We start from the raw sequence: 23,219 nt of genomic DNA on the forward strand, positions 1-23,219 counted from the left end.
GACTTGTCATCTGTGCCATCAGTCTGTATGTGTGTGTGAGGAACCTAGAGAGACTATTTGGTTACCGTATTATATTTTCACCTTGCATGCAAGCAGAGGGATATTTTGAAGAGGAAGGCGAGTGCATGTTTTGCATGTATATGTAAATATATGTATATTCAATGCTCAAAAAAATTTAAGGAACAGTTTTTTTTATCAGGGTATGAATTGCAGTTCTCTGATAATTATCTGGTCAGTTAAGTAGCAGAGGGGGTTGTTAATCAGTTTCTGCTGCATTGGTGTTGATGGAATTAACAAAAAGTGCACTAAATGAGACAACCCCCAAAACAGGACTGGTTTTGCATGTGGAGGCCATTTCAAGTTTCTCCCTCTTGATCTCTTTGACTGGTTTTCCACTAGTGTTGGCTTTAGCTAGAGTCATTATCACTACTGGGAGCATGAGGCAAATTCTTAACCCTACAGAAGTTGCACAGATTGTCCAACTCCTCTTGGATGGCACATCCATGCGTGCCGTTGCAAGGAGATGTGATGTGTCTCCCAGCACAATCTCCAGAACATGGAGGAGATTCCAGGAGACAGGCAGTTACTCTAGGAGAGCTGGACAGGGCCGTAGAAGGTCCTCAACCCATCAGCAGGACCGATATCTGCTGCTTTGTGCAAGGAGGAACAGGTTGAGCACTGCCCGAGCCCTACAGAATGACCTCCAGCTGGCCACTGGTGTGAATGTCTCTGCCCAAACAATCAGAAACAGACTTCATGAGGGTGGCTTCAGGGCGCGACGTCCTGTAGTGTGCCCTGTGCTCACTGCCCAGCACCGTGGAGCTCACTTGGCATTTGCTATAGAACACCAGAACTGGCATGTCCGCCCCTGGCGCCCTGTGCTTTTCACAGATGAGAGCAGGTTCACCCTGAGCACCTGTGATAGACGTGAAAGGGTCTGGAGAAGCCAAGGAGAATGCTCTGCTGCCTGCAACATCGTTCAGCATGACCGGTTTGGTGGTGGGTCAGTGATGGTCTGGGGAGGCATATCCATGGAGGGACGCACAGGCCTCTACAGGCTAGAGAACGGCAGTCTGACTGCCATTAGGTATCGGGATTAAATCCTTGAACCCATGGTCAGACCCTACGCTGGTGCAGTAGGTCCTGGGTTCCCCCTGATGCACGACAATGCCCGGCTTCATGTGGCAAGAGGATGCAGGCAGAACCTGGAGGATGAATGAATCGATACAATTGAATGGCCCTCACGATCACCTGACCTAAACCCGATAGAACACCTCTGGGACATTATGTTTCGGTCCTCAGACGCCGCAAGATTGCTCCTCAGACTTTACAGGAGCTCACTGATGCCCTTCGACAGATCTGGGAGGACATCCCACAAGACACCATCCGTCGTCTCATTAGGAGCATGCCGCGACGTTGGCAAGCATGCATACAAGTACGCGGGGGCCCATAGGCGGAAATCCCGGGGGGGACAGGGGGGACACGACCCCCCCATCCTGGGAAAAATATGAATTGTCCCCCACAATAAATCACTTTAAACATAACTATGTAATTTCAATAATATTAATAATACGCAATTAAAACGCTTTGCTGATTATGGACACAATGGCGCTTTTTAATGTGCTATGTGTTACAGCAGTAATTTTGGTGTTCCCCTCAGGAATTGCTCTTGAGAAAATGTCATATAATTGTCCCCCTCAAAGTTGATAGCAGATTTTCGCCAATATGGGGGCCACACAAGATATTGAGAAGCATTTTGAGTTGCAGAAATTGAATTTTGGCAAAATGGACTAGCCTGGCACATAATCTTTTCACTGATTTTCGGGGTGTCTGTAAAATTAAGCCCTCTCTAGGCTGAAGACTTGTATTTCTATCAAAGATGAGGCATCCTTTCATTCCTAAGACATTCAACTGTCAATATCAGTATAGATATCCAACATAATTTTTTTTCACATAGAGATCTGATGGGTTTTCAAAGTGTTCCTTAAATTTTTTTGAGCAGTGTATGTAAGCACTCACGTTATTTTCTGTTTTAAGATAGCCAGTCATCTATTCTCCTCCACAGTTGTATTCATTGTAAGGATATTACATACAAGATCAATCCAAGGTTTAAATATAATTTTATTGTGGGTAAAAATGGTTGCAATTCCTAAACGTATCACATGATATACAATTTTGTTCAGCCCCTTGAATAAAAGCTGAATGTCTGCACTTCAATTGCATCTTGGCTGTTTAATTTCAAATCCGTTACTGTGGCATACAGAGCCAAAATTATGAATATTACGTCACTGTCCAAATATACTCCAGACCTAACTGTATGCCCACAGTGACCTTACAATGTTATGACAGCAGTTTTTATTTCGCTTGTCAGTTTTTTCACATCTATTCATTTAGCAGACACTTTTATCCAAAAGAGATAGCGACTTTTATCCAAGAGAGATAGCGACTTCCAAGAGAGAGCTTTACAAAAGTGCATAGGTCACTGATCATAACAACGAGATAGCCCCAAAACATTGCGGGTAGCCAAAACATGAAGCACACATTGTGAAAAAAACAAAAAGGGCCAAAGGGAAGAACCATAAGAGCATGTAGTTAAACAAGTTACAATTAAAAAACATAAACCTCAAAAGTGTAAGAGTGTACCTGTAGAAATGCAAGAAATAATAATATAGTTCACAGCGAGTACAATAATTTAAATCAGTTACAACTAACCAACAAGAGCAACAAGTCCCTCCATAAGAGTCATTGAGTTCCTAGAGGAAACTAACATCAGGTCCAGCAAATCCTTCTTAAGTACCGTTGTACTCCCGGAACAAGTGCGTCTTGAGCGTTTTTCCTTGCTAGGGATGAAAGTAACAGTTTAACCGAAATACCACTTGTAAAGATCGGGAACAACCCTGTACTCTCTGTGCCTTCCCACGTGGTCACAGGCATAGCAGATGGCTTTTCGGTTCTGTTTAATCAGGTGAGGCCTAGCAGAGTAATACTGACGCCAATTGAAATAGCGCATATAGGCCTCATCATTCTTGTCCAACTGCAGGAGAAAGTCAGCCAAAGCTTTTGCGTCAGGAAAGTCATTTACATGGATGAAGGAATCCCCTGGTATAAAGTTCTCATAGTTCTGTCGAGAGGGACCCAATACAATAGGTACTGTTCCTGCTGCTAGTGGTCCATTCAGCTTCTCTGTGATGTAGTCTTTGTCAACAGAGTTCTCAAAGGAAAGGTAGAATTTGCAGCTTGCGATGGTTGAGAAATAATCTTCATATTTTAAGAAACTACCAAACACCTTGCCAAACACATCCACCTTAATGTGTTTCACAAGCTCCCTGTAGTAACTATACCTCATCTTTGTCCCAGTGTGAGAGTCATTGTTGCTCACAATCCAGCAGATCATTCGTTCTTTCTTGGGCAGCGCAAAGTCATCTCTGGTCTTTTTAGACAACTTCCAGTGAACAGGGATATCTGCATCCTGCCGGTAGTTTAAAGTCTCATTAAAAAGGTTTTCGATACCTGGAACTTTCTGTGTGTTTGTTGGTGATTCCACATGAAACCAAATCCACTTTTGAAATGAGGGTCTCAGTGAGGGGGGAAGATTTGATGCATTGTGGTTTATGGCTCTGTGAAAGATGAGCACTGCATCAGCTTCACTGTACAGGGTCCTATTGTCTGTAAGGTTGCAACCGTCAATGTTGAAGAACGTTTTGCAGTCCTTAAAATCAAACCTATCATTTTCAGGCCAGAACCAAAGCAGCAAGATCGGTTTATTTGCCAATGAGTAAGCTGTTTTCTTAACTGAGTAAGAAGGCTGGTGCTGACAAGGTAACATTGGAGACGTCTTATAGTACATGGAAAACAGTGTTATGAACCCTCCAATAATTAATAACACATAAACTATGTTGCTTGAAATTCCAGAGGTGGCAGTATTCAGCATTTTGAGATCTGCAAAAAGATAAACATGTTTTAAGTTTCCCGACATTAAAGATGAAAAATAACATGTCCATCTCATTTGACGGGTGCATTAATAAATGTATTGTATACTGTATACAGCATCCAAACAAAGAAGTTATCTATAGGCTTTGTTTGTGATACAGCAGTCAAGGAGTCTGCGTTTTGGGATGAAAGTGCACGAGAACTTTACTTGGAAATAAACAAGATACAGAACAAAGGGCAAACGCAACACGGCCATGGATAACAAAAGAAAGAATAAGAGACTTCACAACGAGGTCAGAGACAACTCAGCTTATATAGCCATCCTATTAAGTAAACACAAACAGGTGCGTCTAATATTCTGGTGACGCAGATCGGCGCTCATACGCATTTTACACTGTTCAGGTTACACTTGCTGTTTTAACATTTTTACTTCATCCCCACCCCTTTCTGACAAATGCAACTTCACTATGTTTGCTGCCCAAATTACCCCTTGGGAGCATTCCAGTGGATCACTGGACTATTGCGAGCACCATGTAGGCGAGGCCTCGCACGTGATCCTCTCCCCACACATTTCCTCTCCTCGCCATGGACATGGACAGGAAACATGGACATTACCCTTGTAATTCTCTGACTAAATTATAACCCCATTTGACCCATAATTTAATGTCTTGACTGCTTTTAATGGGTTATGATTTAGTTGGAGAATAACATTTTTGGAAGTAGGCTACACTCTTTTTTAAACTTTTCAATTTTAGGCTATAGTCTTTTGCCAGTGTGTTGTAATTTCTCTAAGCATAACGTTCTTTCAATCAACAAATCAGGGTCTTTGATTAAGTTAAAGATGGAAGGAGAAATAAATTAAATGGGGTAAAAAAAAATAGAAATACCGTTCGTACTCAAATTAGTTGAGTGTAGTTCCTGTCAACCATGTGCAATGTGCCGCGATCCTCACTTCATTAGCGTGTCCCCTCAGTGAAATCAATGTGCGTTTTCTCTGGCACGTCTCTGTGTTGGTTACACAAAATAAGACGAACAGGTTACCCTACCTAACTTCATTTACCGTGTTTCTTCGATTAAACGGCGCACTCAAATAAACGCCGCACCAAAAATGAACATTGTGTAATAAACGCAAACGTTATTTAATTGGTTAAATTAAAACATTGTATTTATTACACAAGTAGGCCTAAATCACAAGTGTAAGCCTACTATAATTCCCTCTTGCTACAGGTTTATTTGAAGCTTCTTCTCCACCGTGAAAACTAACCCACAGTATAAGGAGAAAATAAAGACCACATTAGCTTAATATGAACATACAATGACATGCGCAGCATGTAAATAACTTTCACCAAAGTAAAATACAAACACAAACATAGGCCTACCTCGTTGGCTACATGCTGTACACAAAGGGAATATAGGTTTCCTTAGATCGCTAACTTCTACACAATGTAGACACACGTGGCTTCAATTTTAGACCATAAATTATCATCGTGTAATAAACGCCGCGCCGTTTAATCGAAGAAATACGGCCATTTCAAATTACGCTTCACATAGGGTACCGTGTCGTTTCAAGCGCTGCACCAGAAGAACAAATAATTGTAGCCTACACATTTCAATTAGGCCTATAAAAAACATTCAAAACCGGTAACCATTGAGCTTCAAGTGAAAAGCTCCGAGGTGAACTGGGAAAATAAAGATTTTTGAATAAAACTTCATTTAGTCTATACTTTTTATAATTTACAGACGAAACGATATTACGGACCTATGTAAGAGTTTGTCAATACGGATTGAGAGTTTGTCAATACGGATTGTAATACAAAACGAAGCTTGTTCTTTGAACAAGAATAATTAAATGTCAATCTGTGTCAAACTGCAAAGGATAGTGAATCATATTTTAGGGTGGCACCCGGGGTGGCCAATCATCAGAGGTGTCCATTGCCAACCAGACACTCCTCTGACTCAGCAACTGTACGTAGCCCAAGTAGCCTGCATCTATTTAAATTGTGACAAGGCCGTAATCAATATATATTGGGGGGGGCACATCCCTGGTCAAATCTGGTCAAAATGTCCCCCCCCCCCCAATATAGTGATATAAAAATATAAATACAAATGTAAATGTACGACAGGCAACCACGCACGCTGTCTGAAATTATCATAAAAAATTAATTCGTCCCCCCCCAATGTTGACTCCATGGCTACGGCCTTGAATTGTGATATCTAGGAACACAACAGTCTTTCTCATTCTAAAGGAATAACCATACACCTTATATCATCACACATGACACAGAAATTGTATCACATGCAGCTTATTTTTAGATAAATTTTTATTTACATGTAAGTAGGTTAAGTTTTTAATTCCATAAAAAAAACTTTGTATTTATACATTTTGTAAACATTTGAATACATATATTCAACATTAAATGACAGTTCATGGGATTTCATTAATGTCAATTTCATAAAATGTAAACAATTTCAAAACTGCAGTAGTGGAACAACAAAACAGTGTTATTTTGTGAAATTATGTTATTACAAACGAATTTGTCACATGTAAAACAGCAATTATTAAATCATTGAAAGTACCACTTGTACAGATCATTACCAACACTGTAATGTTTGTCTCCTGGGAGTCAGGTGGCTGAGCGGTGAGGGAACTGGGCTAGTAATCCGAAGGTTGCCAGTTCGATTCCTGGTCATGCCAACTGATGTTGTGTCCTTGGGCAAGGCACTTCACCCTACTTGCCTCAGGGGAATGTCCCTGTACTTACTGTAAGTCTAACATTTAGTAAATGTAAATGTCTCTTAGCATGTAATCACAGGCTAAACAAATGGGTCGGATGAACTCCTCATAAGAGGTGAGGTTTTGCACTGAGGTACCTCCTCCATTGGAAGTAACGCATGTACATCTCATCATTCTTATCTAACTGGGTAAGGAAGTCAGCAAGACCCTTCACATCAGGAAAGTCATTAACGTGTATGAATGAATCAGCAGGAATAAACTCCTCATAGTTCTGTCTGGGTGGGCCTAGTACTACTGGTACAGTGCCTGCTACCAGAGGTCCATACGTGGAGATGGGGGAAGGTTTTTCAAGTCCCAACTAATCTGTTTGTGAAACACAATAACCCCATCTGCTCTGCTGTACAGGGATCTGTCGGCCGTCAACTCACAACTATCAATGTTAAAGTATTTCTTACAGTCCCTAAAGTCAAACGTTATTCCCTCGGGCCAGAACCACAGAAGCACGAGAGGTTTGACTTCCTCCTCAGGGTGCCAGACACCTTCGTCCTGTTGCAAGTCAAGCTGTCTGGATGCACATTCAGAATGTCCAGGCTCAAAGTAAATGTGTCATTATGTCAAATAATAATTTTTTGGAATTGAAACAAAACATGAAACAAATGATATTCAAGCCACAGTCACTTTATAAATGAATTTTATTTCTGTCAGATATGGAATGGGATTGTATGTCAAGTAGGCCAACCGCAGGGCTAAATATTTATTTTATGAGACCAGTCAGTGATTGCATTGTAAAGACTGACATTTTCGTCATCAAAGATTAACATGAATTATATTTACCAATCAAAACATGTTGTAAAGAGATACTTTGATACATTTACTTCACCAACCTTCCAGAAAATTACAAATATACTTTAAAAATATATTTACATGATGAAAAACAGTACAATATTCTGTGCTGCTCAATTGATAAAAGCAAACATCTTACTTACCACTGGAAACTGTTGTTTTAAGGATGACGCTTGGTTCCTTGTACGGAGTTTGACTTACACAACACAAGCACCTCCTCAAACATGCTAGGACCGGTCATACTCGTTAAACAGTTAGTGAAACCTGACACTCAAGGAGCAAAACAGCAGCCCATGTCTGCACAACTATAAGCACATTCTTAGCCTCACACAATTTGCAAAATACTACACAGTGTTTTGCAAATCACTAAACACCGTTTTCTACATTAGACACAGAAATATAAGATTATGTCACTTACAGTTTTTTTCAAATGCTTACACACAAATTCCTTACTTTTCACACAATTTCTGAAACCTGACACTCAAACACCAGAACCGAACCTCAAATCTGCAAAACCATAAGCACATTTTGGGCCTTTGACTCTGTTTTCAATTTCATAAAACACTTTTTGCAAAACACAACACACAATTCTCCAGGTAACAGGTACAAAATTCTAACGGGAAGCATCTTGATTTCCTTTTTAAAACACAACCAATCAAAATGCCACACTAATTCATCAGTGCCTCACACTAACTCCTCACATGTGCAAACACTCATTGCTTTACTCAACACCAACCAATCATAGCTTTAGAATAGGCCTATAAATAGCCTAATTTGAGTCAATTTACAGTGGTGGGTATAATTTGAACCTTTACTGTAGAAAAGATATATAGGTATATAACAATTTACTGTAATATACACATGTTCTAATGTACACATAATAGCTGTTTCAGCACAACACACGGTATACTATACACAAACATATTTTAGCACCCAGGCACCCATTGACTGCAGTGCACTGTATGATTGGGAGTCAGGTGGCTGAGCGGTTAGGGAGTCGGGCTAGTAATCTGAAGGTTACTGGGCTCTGCAAAATGATGTTGTGTCCTTGGGCAAGGCACTTCACCCTGCTTGCCTCAGGGGAATGTCCCTGTACTTACTGTAAGTCGCTCTGGATAAGAGCGTCTGCTAAATGACTAAATGTAAATATAAATGTAAATCCTATGCAAACAGTTTCTAGCTGTCATACCTCTGTATGACATAGGCCACCTGTCTAAACGTTTATTCAAGGCGTTTCCTAACACATCTGAACTGCATATGCAAGCAATTTCTAAACACACCCTATGCAAATGCATATATTATTTAGTAAGCATTTCCTTTAATCATTTCTCCAAGGTTCATTCAAACGAAGGCTTCTTCTGGATCCTTTGACAGCTGGAGAGACAGAGTCCGGCCCAGCTGCTTTGCGGGGGTTCTGCCTCTTAAAAAGTTTGTTAACTTCTCTCTCTCTCTTGAATGGAGAGAATCATCACTGTGGTGGTGGTGGTGGTGGGGGCTCTAGGGTGGGGAGGTGCAGTTCAGGACAGTCCAATTGTCTTTCAAATCTGCAGTAGAACTCGTTCAGGTTGTTGGACAGGCGAGAGTCGTTAACGGCGTGGGGGGCTCTGGGCTTGTAGTTGGTCTGCCTGAGCCCTCTCCAGACAAGCAGAGTCGTTAGCAGAGAATTTGTGTTTTAGTCTCTGAGTACAGCCGTTTAGCCTCTCTCACCGCCTTGCTAAACCTGTTCTTCGACTCCTTACATTTACATTACATTTACATTTAGTCATTTGGCAGACGCTCTTATCCAGAGCGACTTACAGTAAGTACAGGGACATTCCCCAGAGGCAAGTAGGGTAAAGTGCCTTGCCCAAGGACACAACGTCATTTTGCATGGCCGGGAATCGAACCAGCAACCTTCTGTAGTGAGGTCCGCAAGACCACACGGAGCCAACATCTTGCCACACCTGAAGAGTGATTCAATCACGTCAGACAAACCTAATCAGCCCTTGTGACACCCTCAGTATGCTGATTACCCACCAAACGCCGATGCAAAGGAACCATAGAATTGGGCGGGGGACCTCCCCAATCTACCTAATCAGCCCTCCTGCTAGCTTGCAAGTTTCAAAGGGCCTGATTTAGACAACACGTCTCCAGCGACCATTTGCTATCCGTTTCGGCGGCGATTTGAACAAAGAACATACCTTGATCAGAACTTTTGAGGAAAGTTCTTGAGACTTCACCTTTACCACAAGAGTACAAGGTGGAGAATTATGAGAGGGATATTTGTGTTATGTTTGTTACTTTGTTTTAATGTTTTAATTATAAATAAACAAATATAAATATTTCACAGTAGTTTTAAGTGTGTCCATGGTTTTTTAGGTTTTTAATGCCATAAAAAACTTTGTATTTATACCTTTTGTTAAAATTTGAATACATGTTATATTCAACATTTAATGGCAGTTCATGTTATTTGATATTTCATAAAATGTCAACAAAACAACTGCAGTAGTGGAACAACAAAACAGTGTTATTTTGTGAAATTATGTTATTCCAAACAAATTTGTCACATGTAAAACAGCAATTATTAAATCATTTAAAGTACCACTTGTACAGATCATTAACAACAGTGTAGTGTTTGTCTCTTAGCATGTAATCACAGGCTAAACAAATGGGTTTTATGAACTCATCATGTGGAGATAAGAGGTGAGGTTTTGCACTGAGGTACCTCCTCCATTGGAAGTAACGCATGTACATCTCATCATTCTTATCTAACTGGGTAAGGAAGTCAGCAAGACCCTTCACATCAGGAAAGTCGTTAACGTGTATGAATGAATCAGCAGGAATAAACTCCTCATAGTTTTGTCTGGGTGGGCCTAGTACTACTGGTACAGTGCCTGCTACCAGAGGTCCATTTACCTTCTCTGTGATGTAGTCCTTGTGAACTGAGTTTTCAAATGACAGATAAAACTTACAGCTAGCAATGGTCGAGTAATAGTCCTCATTTCCTAAACGAACCCCTGTGAAAGCAGCACCATAAACATTCACCTTTATATGTTTAACAAGCTCCTGGTAAAAGCTTGCTCTTGTACCTGTTCCGGTACTTGGATTATTGTTAGTCACGATCCAGCAAACCAGTTTATTTTTCTCAGGCAGCTTAAAATCCTTTTGTGACTCTGATTTTACAGTCAGTAACTCATTTCGCACAGTGATGTCAGCATCTCGTCTGTAGCTCAATGTCAGGTTGAACAGATTTTCCAAGCCTGGAATTCTTTTTGTATTTGTTGGTGATTCAACGTGAAACCAGATCCATTTCTGAAAAGAGGGACGTGGAGATGGGGGAAGGTTTTTCAAGTCCCAACTAATCTGTTTGTGAAACACAATAACCCCATCTGCTCTGCTGTACAGGGATCTGTCGGCCGTCAACTCACAGCTATCAATGTTAAAGTATTTCTTACAGTCCCTAAAGTCAAACGTTATTCCCTCGGGCCAGAACCACAGAAGCACGAGAGGTTTGACTTCCTCCTCAGGGTGCCAGACACCTTCGTCCTGTTGCAAGTCAAGCTGTCTGGATGCACATTCAGAATGTCCAGGCTCAAAGTAAATGAAAAATGCTACTATTGAACACACAAGACCGAAAACAACTATGCTCATTGCAAAAAAGGTTCTGTTTGGTGGTGTGTGTGACATTGTTGTGTTTTCAATCTGTTTTCCAGAAAGTTGCGTGGATTGTCCTGGATGCAAAATAAAAATACAGAAATAGGAATAAATCAGTTACTATGTCAAATAGTCACATTTTTGACTTGAAACAAAACATGAAACGAATGATATTCAATCCACAGTCACCTTATAAATGAATTTTATTTCTGTCAGATATGGAATTGGGATTGTACAGGGACATTCTTGACATACTTGACGTACAGGGACATTCTCCCCATGGCAAGTAGGGTGAAGTGCCTTGCCCAAGGACACAACGTCATCTGGCACAGCCGGGAAGCGAAACAACAATCTGCTGATTAATAGCCCGACTCCCTAACCGCTCAGCCATCTGACTCTCCATACTTTGATACATTTACTTCACCAACCTTCCAGAAAATTACAAATATACTTATATATATTTACATGATTAAAAACTGTACAATATTGTGTGCTGCTCAATTGATAAAAGATCAGAAAACATCTTTCTTACTTACCACTGGAAACTGTTGCTGTAAGGATGATCGCTTGGTTCCTTGTACGGAGTTTGACAAACAACACAAGCACCACACCTGTGTCTCACTCTCCCTCTTCCTCTCCCATTTCCTAACCAATGAGTTTACTGGATTATATATCCTGGAACAAACACTCCTCAAATTTAACCGCCAGGCCACACCCCTTTTTGAGCTCTAAAGAGTAAAAAGAACACTCCTCTCGTTAAACCTTTTGAACACTGTCACAATAAAGACAATGACATACTAAAGAAAATTTACAGAAATTGAAACACACAATGCATTAACATTACATATTGAAGAGATGAAAGCAATATTCAATCCAAATACCGGTTTTGAACAAAACTATTATTGTTTGTGTCTTGGCATGTAACTAAAGGCAGAATTTTTTTTGGGAAGTATATCATCGATGAAACTCAGGGAATCAGATGTGAGGTCTGCCACTTCCTCCATTTCATCATTCTCATCTGACGAAGGAAATTAGTGAGCTGTCATCAGGCAAGTTCATTAACGTGTATAAATAAATAATTCTGTCTAGGTGGTCCCATTACTACCGATGCATCAGACACCGTTGGGTGCGTCAGGGAGCCCAATGACTAGTCAGAGGTTAAAGCACCACTAGATCCTGAGAAACAATATAATTAGGATTTCTCCATCTGGAGGAAATCTATTGTTATAATTATGGTAATATTATTATTATTATTAATATTATTCTCCCCGAAAACAGTGCAGAGACAGTGTCCAGGGGCCCGTTCTCCGTACGTCGCTAACTCAGTTAGCTGGATTTGATTGTTGACGATTTGTCATTATCTTGGATTGTTCGGTTCTTCGAAGCTCATCCTGGACTTGCTGTCATAGCAACAGGTCCGTAAGCTTAAACCTGCTTGGGAGCAGGTTTATTTTATGTAAACACGATTAGATTGAGGCTTTACAAGCAGAGGTGATACAGGAAGTCTGTCACAGACATGTCTTTCCCGTTTTTACTACAGGAACCTGTTGCAGAAGGTGCAAGAATAATTAGCAGAATTTAACATGAAACCGAATTAATTGCTCATTGCGTGATAGATAGGCTCCTTAAGCACAGTGCGATATGCTAGCCTATACTTTTTGAGAGGATAGCCTATCGTTTTTTTGTGAGGGTGTCATTTACATAATACATTTGTTGAAACCACATCATATGACATTAAAGATGATAAATGAAAATATGAAAATAAAAAAAAACATAGGCCTAGCTTACTGTAATAAGCGATAAAACGCGTCACTCCTCTACATTTAATTTGGTCTGCTACTTTTTTCCAGCCCTCTTACTTGGATTTTGCAGACTTTGAGGTTTTCCCTGGCGTTCTGATAAAATCTTCAAATTCGGAGTAACCTTCGAGCAAGCTGTTGCTCTGTTGCGGAAAAAACAGGGCGCTCATTTTGGCCACAGTGAGCAGCCATAGACTTATGTGAGCAGCCAATAGCAGCGTTGCTGATCAAGGTTTCTACTATCGATACATACCCCCTTTTAGACCAACGTATAACTCAATCCAGCTATACTAATCATAAACAACAAGTGTGTTCGAAGAACCGAATTAGCCAGATCATGATAAGCAAGATGATGTCATCTTGGATGTGTCATTTGATCTCGGATGTAATAAGCGACGTACGGAGAACGGGCCCCAGGACACTGTGTCTGCACTGAGCTGCTCCAGGACACTGTCTCTGCACTGAGCAGCTCCAAGGGCCCGTTCTCCGTACGTCGCTTATTACATCCGGCTGCTATTGGCTGCTATTGGCTGCTCACATAAGCCTATGGCTGCTCACCGTGGCCAAAATGAGCGCCCTGTTTTTTCCGCAAAAGAGCCAACAGAGCAACAGCTTGCTCGAAGGTTACTCCGAATTTGAAGATTTTATCAGAACGCCAGGGAAAACCTCAAAGTCTGCAAAATCCAAGTAAGAGGGCTGGAAAAAAGTAGCAGACCAAATTAAGTGTAGAGGAGTGACGCGTTTTATCGCTTATTACAGTAAGCTAGGCCTATGTTTTTTTTATTTTCATACTTTCATATTTTCATTTATCATCTTTAATGTCATATGATGTGGTTTCAACAAATGTATTATGTAAATGACACCCTCACAAAAAAACTATAGGCTATCCTCTCAAAAAGTATAGGCTAGCATATCGCGCTGTGCTTAAGGAGCCTATCTATCACGCAATGAGCAATTAATTCGGTTTCATGTTAAATTCTGCTAATTATTCTTGCACCTTCTGCAACAGGTTCCTGTAGTAAAAACGGGAAAGACATGTCTGTTACAGACTTCCTGTATCACCTCTGCTTGTAAAGCCTCAATCTAATCGTGTTTACATAAAATAAACCTGCTCCCAAGCAGGTTTAAGCTTACGGACCTGTTGCTATGACAGCAAGTCCAGGATGAGCTTCGAAGAACCGAACAATCCAAGATAATGACAAATCGTCAACAATCAAATCCAGCTAACTGAGTTAGCGACGTACGGGCCCCTGGAGCTGCTCAGTGCAGAGACAGTGTCCTGGAGCTGCTCAGTGCAGAGACAGTGTCCTGGAGCTGCTCAGTGCAGAGACAGTGTCCTGGAGCTGCTCAGTGCAGAGACAGTGTCCTGGAGCTGCTCAGTGCAGAGACAGAGTCCTGCATAGGGTAGGATTCATTGTCCATCATTGATGATAGCTTTACTACCATCCTCCTCTCTCCCACCACCTGCACTGTGTCCAAGGGGCGTCCTAGGACAGCGCTGGCCTTCCTGATCAGTCTGTCTAGTCTCCTCTAATAAGATTCTTTGGGGCTTTTTCCCCCTTACTCAGGACATTGAGGATACAAAATCAGTTAAGTTTGTTCTGTTGCAATTTGTCCTACCTTTTTTCATAAAATGACTGGACTACGATCAGTGACCTATGCACTTTTGTAAAGCTCTCTCGTGGAAGTCGCTTTAGATAAAAGCGTCTGCTAAATGAATAAATGTAAGGCTTGATGGCTCAATGATTTTGTTTGCTGTGATCATCCTGAGGATGACACTGCAGTTTTGATTGACACTTTGACATCTGGGTTGGGACCCACTATTTGAGAAACACTGTTCTACACCAACTCCCCTCTCTATATCTTTCTCCCATTGTCCCCCTATCTCTCTCTTCTCTTTCATACACTCTTGTTCAGTTTTTTGTGACTCTTCTATTTAACACCTTAAATAGAACCTTAGCTCACACCCTCCCTCTCAAGGGAATCAGAGCAGGGCGGTATAGGTCAACTGTTTATTTGTGAATCATCAAATAAAAAAAAACAGGGCTAGTTTGTGCGATAAACTAATGCGGGGGGGTGGGATAGTTTGTGCGATAAACTTATGCGCTCTGCAGAGATGGGAGACTGGCGTTTTGGAATGGAAGGGAGAAAACAGGACAGAGTAACACGGCGGATATCGCTATAAATAAATAAAAACGACTACGTAGTTAAGGCGGCAGGTGTTGCTTAGGCGGCTGTCTTAACTGAAAAGTGCTGTGGGAAACCCTGGATTCCAACATTCGATTACTTTAATATGACCATTGAACCATGTAATGACTAATCAGTTTTTTTCACCAGGAGAGCCCACAATATCATCAAGGACCCCCCCCCCCCACCACAGACTCTTCTTACTGCTGCCTTCAGGTAGACAATAAAGGAGTCTGAAATCCAGAACAAAGAAACTAACAAGCAGTTTCTACCCACAGGCCGGTGAACAGCTCCCTCACAATAAATGGAGTTAGGCCTGAAAAGGTTAACTAAAGTTCGGGAGGAAGGTGGCACACCAAGACTCCTCCTTCTCCAATCAAACTAATATGCATCAGCCCAGTAAAGCACGGAAGAATGCGACCAAACTCCCTTTGGTCAATTAAGAGTTCTGTATAAAGTATCTTCCGTTCCTCTGGTCCCTGTGCTAGCATGTTGTTGTCACCCTCCCACCCTTCCCTTTCTTCTCTGCTTCTCCCTGTCATCTATCCAGGCTTCCCAGGGGATCTGCTTGAGCTGCTGCTCGGCCGTGACCCATTAGGACTCTCCGCCACACCCCGAGTCCATGCCCGGACACCAGGCCCGGCTCTGCTACCAGCCTCCTCCACCATCGGGCTTGGCTCTGCTACCAGCTCTGCTTCAATAAAAGCTGTCTATTCAATCTATGGTGTGATTACTGAACTCGTGAAGCTTGCCTTGCCTTGCCTTAGAAAGACTGGTATATGGTAAGAGTAGGCTAATTATTGACCTACAGTATGTGACCTGAGGTTTCAAAATTATTAATGGATAAGGGATCAAATAACTCTGTAAATATGTCACCAAAGTACAGACATAATAGTGGCCTAGTTATGTTCTCATGTGAGTTTGCTGTTGATAAGAGTAGACTGACCATTACTGCATGACGGTCACTTTCTCTGTTTACATTGTTGAGCCACAAGATGGTCCTCCGTCCTACAGAGCTGAGAGAGACATGATTGAGAGCTAAGCCTGGTGTTGCGTTGTCATTTATTGTCAGAGGGCTAGTTCTGCCGGGCACTTAAGGTGACCAGAAGCATGACCCTGAAAGTATTGAATTTGTATTCAAATTACAAATGTTGACCTACTAAAAGGACTAATGTTATTAGTCCCCCCCCCCCCGATCAACAACCCCCAATCAACAACTTTTGGGGATTGTCCTCCTTTTTGGACTCAAGTGTCCTCCTTTTCAGGGTCATGCTTCGAGTCTCCCTAGGTCTGGGGCTGATGCTGATTCCTCTTTTATATTTCACAAACTCTTAGTTTGCGATTGCAGCTGATGTCAACCCATTTCCCCTGATTTGATAATGGCAACCCAATCCTCATTACCTCTACTGTCAGGCTCATTAAGCCCAATTTATGCTTAGGTCGCAGACACTTTTGAAAAGGTCGCCGACAGAAATGACGTCTCGGTCGACACTTTTAACCGTCGCTTAGAAGTGTCGCCTACCAGGAGAAATTTCTACTGGCGCAGATGTCTTCACATAGTGAAAAATTAAAATGGTCAGTTTCTCCGATTGATCACCTAGGCTACAAAGCGTTAAGGTATGTAAGAGGCTGCCCAGCCACATCCACTAAAGAATGTATAATACATTACAGCATAATTCTAGAACTGTAATCACCAGCTGCATCAAGGGCACGGCACTATCTATAATTCCAGTTATTAATATGTGTTGCATTTTAATCACTGAATGCATCACGGGCACTGTGCACGAGTGAATATAACAACAGGAACAATGTTCGACTTTATGAAGGATGCATGTCTTAAAGTTATGTATTGTGCTTATTAAAGTTATGTCTTATGAAACTTAGAAGTGTGCTCAGGCTTAAATATAGGGTATCACACTGAGTGTGGAAAGCAGGCTGTTCTTTGTGTCTCTATCTCTTCCTTTTCAGAAACAATCTTGAAACTGGGTGGAGATGGCACCCGAGCAGGTGGGACGCGTAGGCAAGAACAACTCCCTGACGCACGAGAGAACAAGCTGAACCCTTTTTTATACTTGTGTTTCAATTGCATTGTATATAATATGCTGGGGCAGGGAAAGATAGCCAGTTGGACTTCGTGAACCAGCCCAAACTCTGTTGCGGGTAGGGAAACGTAGACAACCCCAGAGCTCTGTACTTGTTGATTTCCAACTGCTGCATTAAAGCTGATATTATCGGACCTCTGCGACTCCAGACCACTCTTTCTAGAACACAGATTTGTGTCATTGAATACCATCATTACATATTGGAATAGACACAACGATTTTGAATCCTTCATCACAAAAAAAAACTCTACTTGTTTGTCGTTCGCTCCGAGGAAGGCGAAGTCTGAGCCGACCAAGAACTTACTGTTGAGAGGTCGGTCTTCCTCCTCGTCCTGTGGCAGGGCTGTCGCAGCGCCCAGGTCGCTACAGTACTTCACTCCTTCATCGTAACTTGCCAATAAGCCGTTGGAGAAGAAGTATTTGTTAGCTCCCCGATCTGGCTGTTTGCTCTTGTCTTGTCAATGTGATGCTTTCTTTCGCTGCTTTCTTTTCCCGCTGTAGCCTCGCTCGCGACATGACTCGTGATTCGGTGAATTGAAATATTATCTCCTTGTTCTCGATTAGAAAAATGCGATAAAGGATGTCTTAATAAACGCTTCTTTGAAGATGAATTACAGTTTTTTACAACGCTATGACAATTTTTTCAATACTTCTAATACATTTCCTAAACTCTTAACGCGCCAAGCAGGGCCGGATTAACCATTAGGGCAACTGGGCACTTGCCCAGGGGCACATGACATTTAAGGGGCCCTGGACAATGTCAACTAAAATGTTATATCACGTTATGAATGCAGTCCTGACTTTCCTTAATTTATTGCAACTCGTTCGATCAAAATGTTATGTTAAATCACGTCAAAAACAGTGTTTGTGTAGTCTAGTAGCCAGTGCCGCCGCTCCCATAACGCTCACTACACGCTGTGCGTAGGACACCAACTCCTGAGGGGGCACCAAAAAATAGCCAACTGAAAAATCATCATAGTTATAATACTTATAATACCGATATTATTTTAGTATAGAAATATTAGACACGTATATTATAAAACAGGCAGAACAATAGATGTATTTAAATGCTCACAAAAAGTTACGATGGTGCCCCCCCCCCCCCCCCCCCAAACAAAACATAAACAAATAGGCTACACACTCAACTTCCCAAGCTCGCTGTGGGTGCCCTTCCCTCAGTGGGCTGACGAACTTTGACAGTAGGCTAGGTCAACTTTCCTAAAATGGGCTTAAAAAGATAACAGGAGTCAGGGGAAGGAAAAAAGAAATAAAGAGACTGCGAGATGGTGCCCGTGCATCACTTTCAGGTAAGTTTAATCATTGTAAAATACTGGAAATGTGCTTCTAATTTAATGGTTAGCCTATGCATACACCTCAAACTTGCTGACGTTATTGCTAATGTTCAAATATGTTTTAACTTATTTAGGTGCAAACTAGATTGAAATTTTACTGTTAAACATTATCTATGCATTTTACAAGTAACTGACGCCAGCTAGCTGTTACTTTCTTACCTCCTGTCTGACAAGATTTTACCAATTGAAAAACGGCTTGTAAAATGTTTATTTTACATAAAGCTCAAAAAACTATTTTGCGCTCAAATAAAGGCCAAAACATTCACACAATGTAAACTAAACTCAAACACTAATTGTCATAACACAAAAATACACTAAACATTACACCATGTCTACAAAAACACTAACACACGTTCTCTTTCCACAGGAACATGTAATCAATCATAGCACAATGTTTTAAAAAAACACTAACATCAGATGGAATTACAGAAACTGCATTCTTTTATGTGTCAGGTCTCACAGTATATAGATTATAGACTGTGTTTGCAATGCAGTTTCTTTTGAAGCCTCTCTACATTTTTGTTTTGTTGGGTTTAGTAAATGCATGCATTTTGGGAGTCAGATGGCTGAGCGGTGAGGGAGTCGGGCTAGTAATCTTAAGGTTGCCAGTTCGATTCCCAGCCGTGCCAAAATGACATTGTGTCCTTGGGCAAGGCACTTCACCCAACTTGCTTCGGGGGGGAATGTCCCTGTACTTACTGTAAGTCGCTCTGGATAAGAGCGTCTGCTAAATGACTAAATGTAATGTACATTTTGGTTTTTTTGCTGCAGAAATTCAGAACAAAAAATGAATGACCCATCTCAGAGTAGCTTTATAGAATGTACGGTTACTGTATTGAAAAAAAGAAAACAGAAACATAATTGCTGCAGTAAAGGCTTCATTTGCAACAGGACATTACTGCAAGAAATATGTAATATAGCTGCCATTTACAGTATTATCCTAGATCTGGCCCTGCTCTGAGCGCCACCACACATTCTAACTCCTCTCCCTTGCCCTTGTCCCACTCCTCTCCCTTGTCCTGGTACTTGTCTTCCTCTCCCTCGTGCAGCATCACTGTATTCTTACTTTCTTCGTGTTGCTCTATATTGTTCTTTTTCCACACAAGATCAGCCCAAAGAGGTCCTCATTACTGTCTATACCATATGGTCATGCAATTGAAAGAACCTCAACACCTGAGTGTTTCCTAGTTGGGAATCAGCTGTGATTTACAATATTTGCATAACTTCAACCAGCTGTTTCTCAGTAGCAATGGAATAAAATACAGGGGATATATTTGTGTTTCAATTCACAATATGAACAGCTGTTCACTTTGACTTTAGCCAATAAGTTAGGTTTTGAACATGATGTTATCTGTTTTGACATACAGTGTGAAAGCATTGGTAAATTGGGCAGTAAAAATTGTTTTGGTCTTGGTTGACCTTGTGTGTAAAAGAAGTGAGTTAAATTTGTGTTTATTCTATGCATTTTGTGTCAAAGCAACAAGAAATGTGTTAATTGTATAGCCAACACAGATGTATGTTGTGCTCACTGTGTCAAGAGTTTAGGAAACTTGTTAAAAGTATTGTCATAGCGATTGTAAAATACTGTAAATATTTTAGGGTGGCACCCGGGGTGGCAAATCATCAAAGGTGTCCATTGCCAACCAGACACTCCTCTGACTCAGCAACTGTATAGCCTACATAGCCCAAGTACATCTATTGTACAGATTTAAATTGTGATATCTAGGAATATAACAAAAAAGCAAAGAACGTCTGTACTTTGGTGACCTATTTACAGAGTTATTTTATCCCTTATCCATTAATCATTTTGAAACCTCAGGTCACATACTGTAGGTCAATAATTAGCCTACTCTGACCATATGCAAGGTGGATTATAAATTAGGTGTATGGTTATAATTTATATAATTTATAACCATACATCTAATAATATAACATGACATTTGAATCACATGCAGCTTTTTTGTTTATTTGTTTTTATTTAAGTAGGTTAGGCTTTTAATTTAATTAAAAAAAAACTTTGTATTTATACCTTTTGTAAACATTTGAATACATTATTATATATTGTGTTATATGTTAATGTTATATTCAACATTTAATGACAGTTCATGATATTTCATACATGTACATTTCATAAAATGTCAACAAAACAACTGCAGTAGTGGAACAACAAAACAGTGTTATTTTGTGAAATTATGTTATTCCAAACTAATTTGTCACATGTAAAATAGTAATTATTAAATCATTGAAAGTACCACTTGTACAGATCATTAACAACAGTGTAGTGTTTGTCTCTTAGTATGTAATCACAGGCTAAACAAATGGGTTTTATGAACTCATCATGTGGAGATAAGAGGTGAGGTTTTGCACTGAGGTACCTCCTCCATTGGAAGTAACGCATGTACATCTCATCATTCTTATCTAACTGGGTAAGGAAGTCAGCAAGACCCTTCACATCAGGAAAGTCGTTAACGTGTATGAATGAATCAGCAGGAATAAACTCCTCATAGTTCTGTCTGGGTGGGCCTAGTACTACTGGTACAGTGCCTGCTACCAGAGGTCCATTTACCTTCTCTGTGATGTAGTCCTTGTGAACTGAGTTTTCAAATGACAGATAAAACTTACAGCTAGCAATGGTCGAGTAATAGTCCTCATTTCCTAAACGAACCCCTGTGAAAGCAGCACCATAAACATTCACCTTTATATGTTTAACAAGCTCCTGGTAAAAGCTTGCTCTTGTACCTGTTCCGGTTCTTGGATCAGTGTTAGTCACGATCCAGCAAACCAGTTTATTTTTCTCAGGCAGCTTAAAATCCTTTTGTGACTCTGATTTTACAGTCAGTAACTCATTTCGCACAGTGATGTCAGCATCTCGTCTGTAGCTCAATGTCAGGTTGAACAGATTTTCCAAGCCTGGAATTCTTTTTGTATTTGTTGGTGATTCAACGTGAAACCAGATCCATTTCTGAAAAGGGGAACGTGGAGATGGGGGAAGGTTTTTCAAGTCCCAACTAATATGTTTGTGAAACACAATAACCCCATCTGCTCTGCTGTACAGGGATCTGTCGGCCGTCAACTCACAACTATCAATGTTAAAGTATTTCTTACAGTCCCTAAAGTCAAACGTTATTCCAAGGGGCCAGAACCACAGAAGCACGAGAGGTTTGAATTCCTCCTCAGGGTGCCTGACACCTTTGTCCTGTTGCAAGTCAAGCTGTCTGGATGCACATTCAGAATGTCCAAGCTCAAAGTAAATGAAAAATGCTACTATTGAACACACAAGACTGAAAACAACTATGCTCATTGCAAAAAAGGTTCTTTTTGGTGGTGTGTGTGACATTGTTGTGTTTTCAATCTGTTTTCCAGAAAGTTGCATGGATTGTCCTGGATGCAAAATAAAAATACAGAAATAGGAATAAATCAGTTACTATGTCAAATACTTAAATTTTTGAATTGAAACAAATGATATTCAATCCACAGTCACCTTATAAATGAATTTTATTTCTGTCAGATATGGAATGGGATTGTATGTCAAGTAGGCCAACCGCAGGGCTAAATATTTATTTTATGAGACCAGTCAGTGATTGCATTGTAAAGACTGACATTTTCTTCATCAAAGATTAACGTGAATTATATTTACCAATCAAAACATGTTGTAAAGAGATACTTTGATACATTTACTTCACCAACCTTCCATAAAATTATAAATATACTCTTGAAAGATCCCTTGACATGCTGTTTTTGGATGCTTTTATATAGGCCTTAGCGGTCCCCTAATACTGTATCTGAAGTCTCTTTCCCGAAATTCAGCCTTGGTGCAGAATCACAGCCACTACGAGCAGTCCCACAATGAGCATTCCTCAGGACGTGCCGTTTCTGTGTCTGTAGCTTTAAATGCTATGAGGAAGAAAGAGGCGAGGCTCGGGGCTCAAATTTTCCAAACCGAGCGTTTCAGCTTTCATTTTCTCAAAGGCGGAGAAGAATACCCAGGGCTTGGTTTACACCTATCGAAATTTCTAGCCACTGGGGGACCAAATAACCTCTTAAAGTGAACATTTCATGTCTTGGGACCTTTAAATATATTTACATGATGAAAAACAATATACAATGTTGTGTGCAGGTCAATTGATAAAAGCGAACATGTTTCTTACCACTGGAAACTGTTGCTGTAAGGATGATCGCTTGGTTCCTTGTACGGAGTTTGACAAACAACACAAGCACCACACCTGTGTCTCACTCTCCCCTCCTCTCCCATTTCCTAACCAATGGGTTTACTGGATTATATTTCCTGGAATCTGAACAAAAACCACTTCCTCCAATTCATCATTCTCATCTGACGAAGGAAACTTACGTTTACCTGTACATGTACATTCATGCATTTAGCAGACGCTTTTATCTAAAGCGACTTCCAAAAGAGAGTTTTACAAAAGTGCATAGTCACTGATCATACATTCATTGTGGTATCATGTGAGGCTAGACTGCGGGGTGTAGGGCAGTGCGTCACAACCGGACAGAACAGGCAAAAGTGTGTTCAAACAAAGAAACCGGTTTATTCCCCAACAAAACACATAGTTCTGGAAGCAAAACATAAATTACTTTGAAGCAAAACAAAGGCTTCAAAAAGTTGTTCCTCATACAGAAT

At 40.7% G+C, this 23,219-nt stretch overlaps 3 protein-coding genes across 6 annotated transcripts; all 3 read right to left on the reverse strand.

The window, feature by feature from the left end:
• Positions 1-2,135: 2,135 nt before the first annotated feature.
• On the reverse strand, positions 2,136-5,408 carry LOC136955913 (4-galactosyl-N-acetylglucosaminide 3-alpha-L-fucosyltransferase 9-like). The gene is made up of 2 exons (XM_067249669.1): positions 5,310-5,408; positions 2,136-3,939 (listed from the first exon to the last, which is right to left on the reverse strand). Exon 2 carries the CDS (start codon positions 3,929-3,931, stop codon positions 2,861-2,863), a length of 1,071 nt encoding a protein of 356 aa, XP_067105770.1. The 5' UTR covers positions 3,932-3,939; positions 5,310-5,408; the 3' UTR covers positions 2,136-2,860.
• An 842-nt stretch (positions 5,409-6,250) lies between these two features.
• Positions 6,251-22,406, reverse strand: LOC136955911 (4-galactosyl-N-acetylglucosaminide 3-alpha-L-fucosyltransferase 9-like). 3 transcript variants are annotated; one of them, XM_067249664.1, is made up of 3 exons: positions 22,268-22,406; positions 9,887-11,217; positions 6,251-6,296 (listed from the first exon to the last, which is right to left on the reverse strand). In XM_067249664.1, the coding sequence occupies exons 1-2, from the start codon at positions 22,272-22,274 to the stop codon at positions 10,076-10,078; spliced, it is 1,149 nt and encodes a 382-aa protein (XP_067105765.1). In that variant the 5' UTR covers positions 22,275-22,406; the 3' UTR covers positions 6,251-6,296; positions 9,887-10,075. The 3 variants fall into 3 exon arrangements, with proteins under 3 accessions (XP_067105765.1, XP_067105766.1, XP_067105767.1); XM_067249665.1 differs by lacking the exon at positions 22,268-22,406 and adding an exon at positions 11,677-11,785; XM_067249666.1 differs by lacking the exon at positions 22,268-22,406 and adding an exon at positions 11,677-11,768 and having other exon boundaries at positions 9,887-11,568.
• Positions 20,587-22,820, reverse strand: LOC136955912 (4-galactosyl-N-acetylglucosaminide 3-alpha-L-fucosyltransferase 9-like). 2 transcript variants are annotated; one of them, XM_067249668.1, is made up of 2 exons: positions 22,729-22,820; positions 20,587-21,961 (listed from the first exon to the last, which is right to left on the reverse strand). In XM_067249668.1, the coding sequence occupies exon 2, from the start codon at positions 21,951-21,953 to the stop codon at positions 20,820-20,822; it is 1,134 nt and encodes a 377-aa protein (XP_067105769.1). In that variant the 5' UTR covers positions 21,954-21,961; positions 22,729-22,820; the 3' UTR covers positions 20,587-20,819. The 2 variants fall into 2 exon arrangements, with proteins under 2 accessions (XP_067105769.1, XP_067105768.1); XM_067249667.1 differs by lacking the exon at positions 22,729-22,820 and adding an exon at positions 22,268-22,322 and having other exon boundaries at positions 20,766-21,961.
• Positions 22,821-23,219: the final 399 nt, after the last annotated feature.

This window comes from Osmerus mordax, chromosome 14, assembly GCF_038355195.1.
Source record: "Osmerus mordax isolate fOsmMor3 chromosome 14, fOsmMor3.pri, whole genome shotgun sequence".
Taxonomy (NCBI): domain Eukaryota; kingdom Metazoa; phylum Chordata; class Actinopteri; order Osmeriformes; family Osmeridae; genus Osmerus; species Osmerus mordax.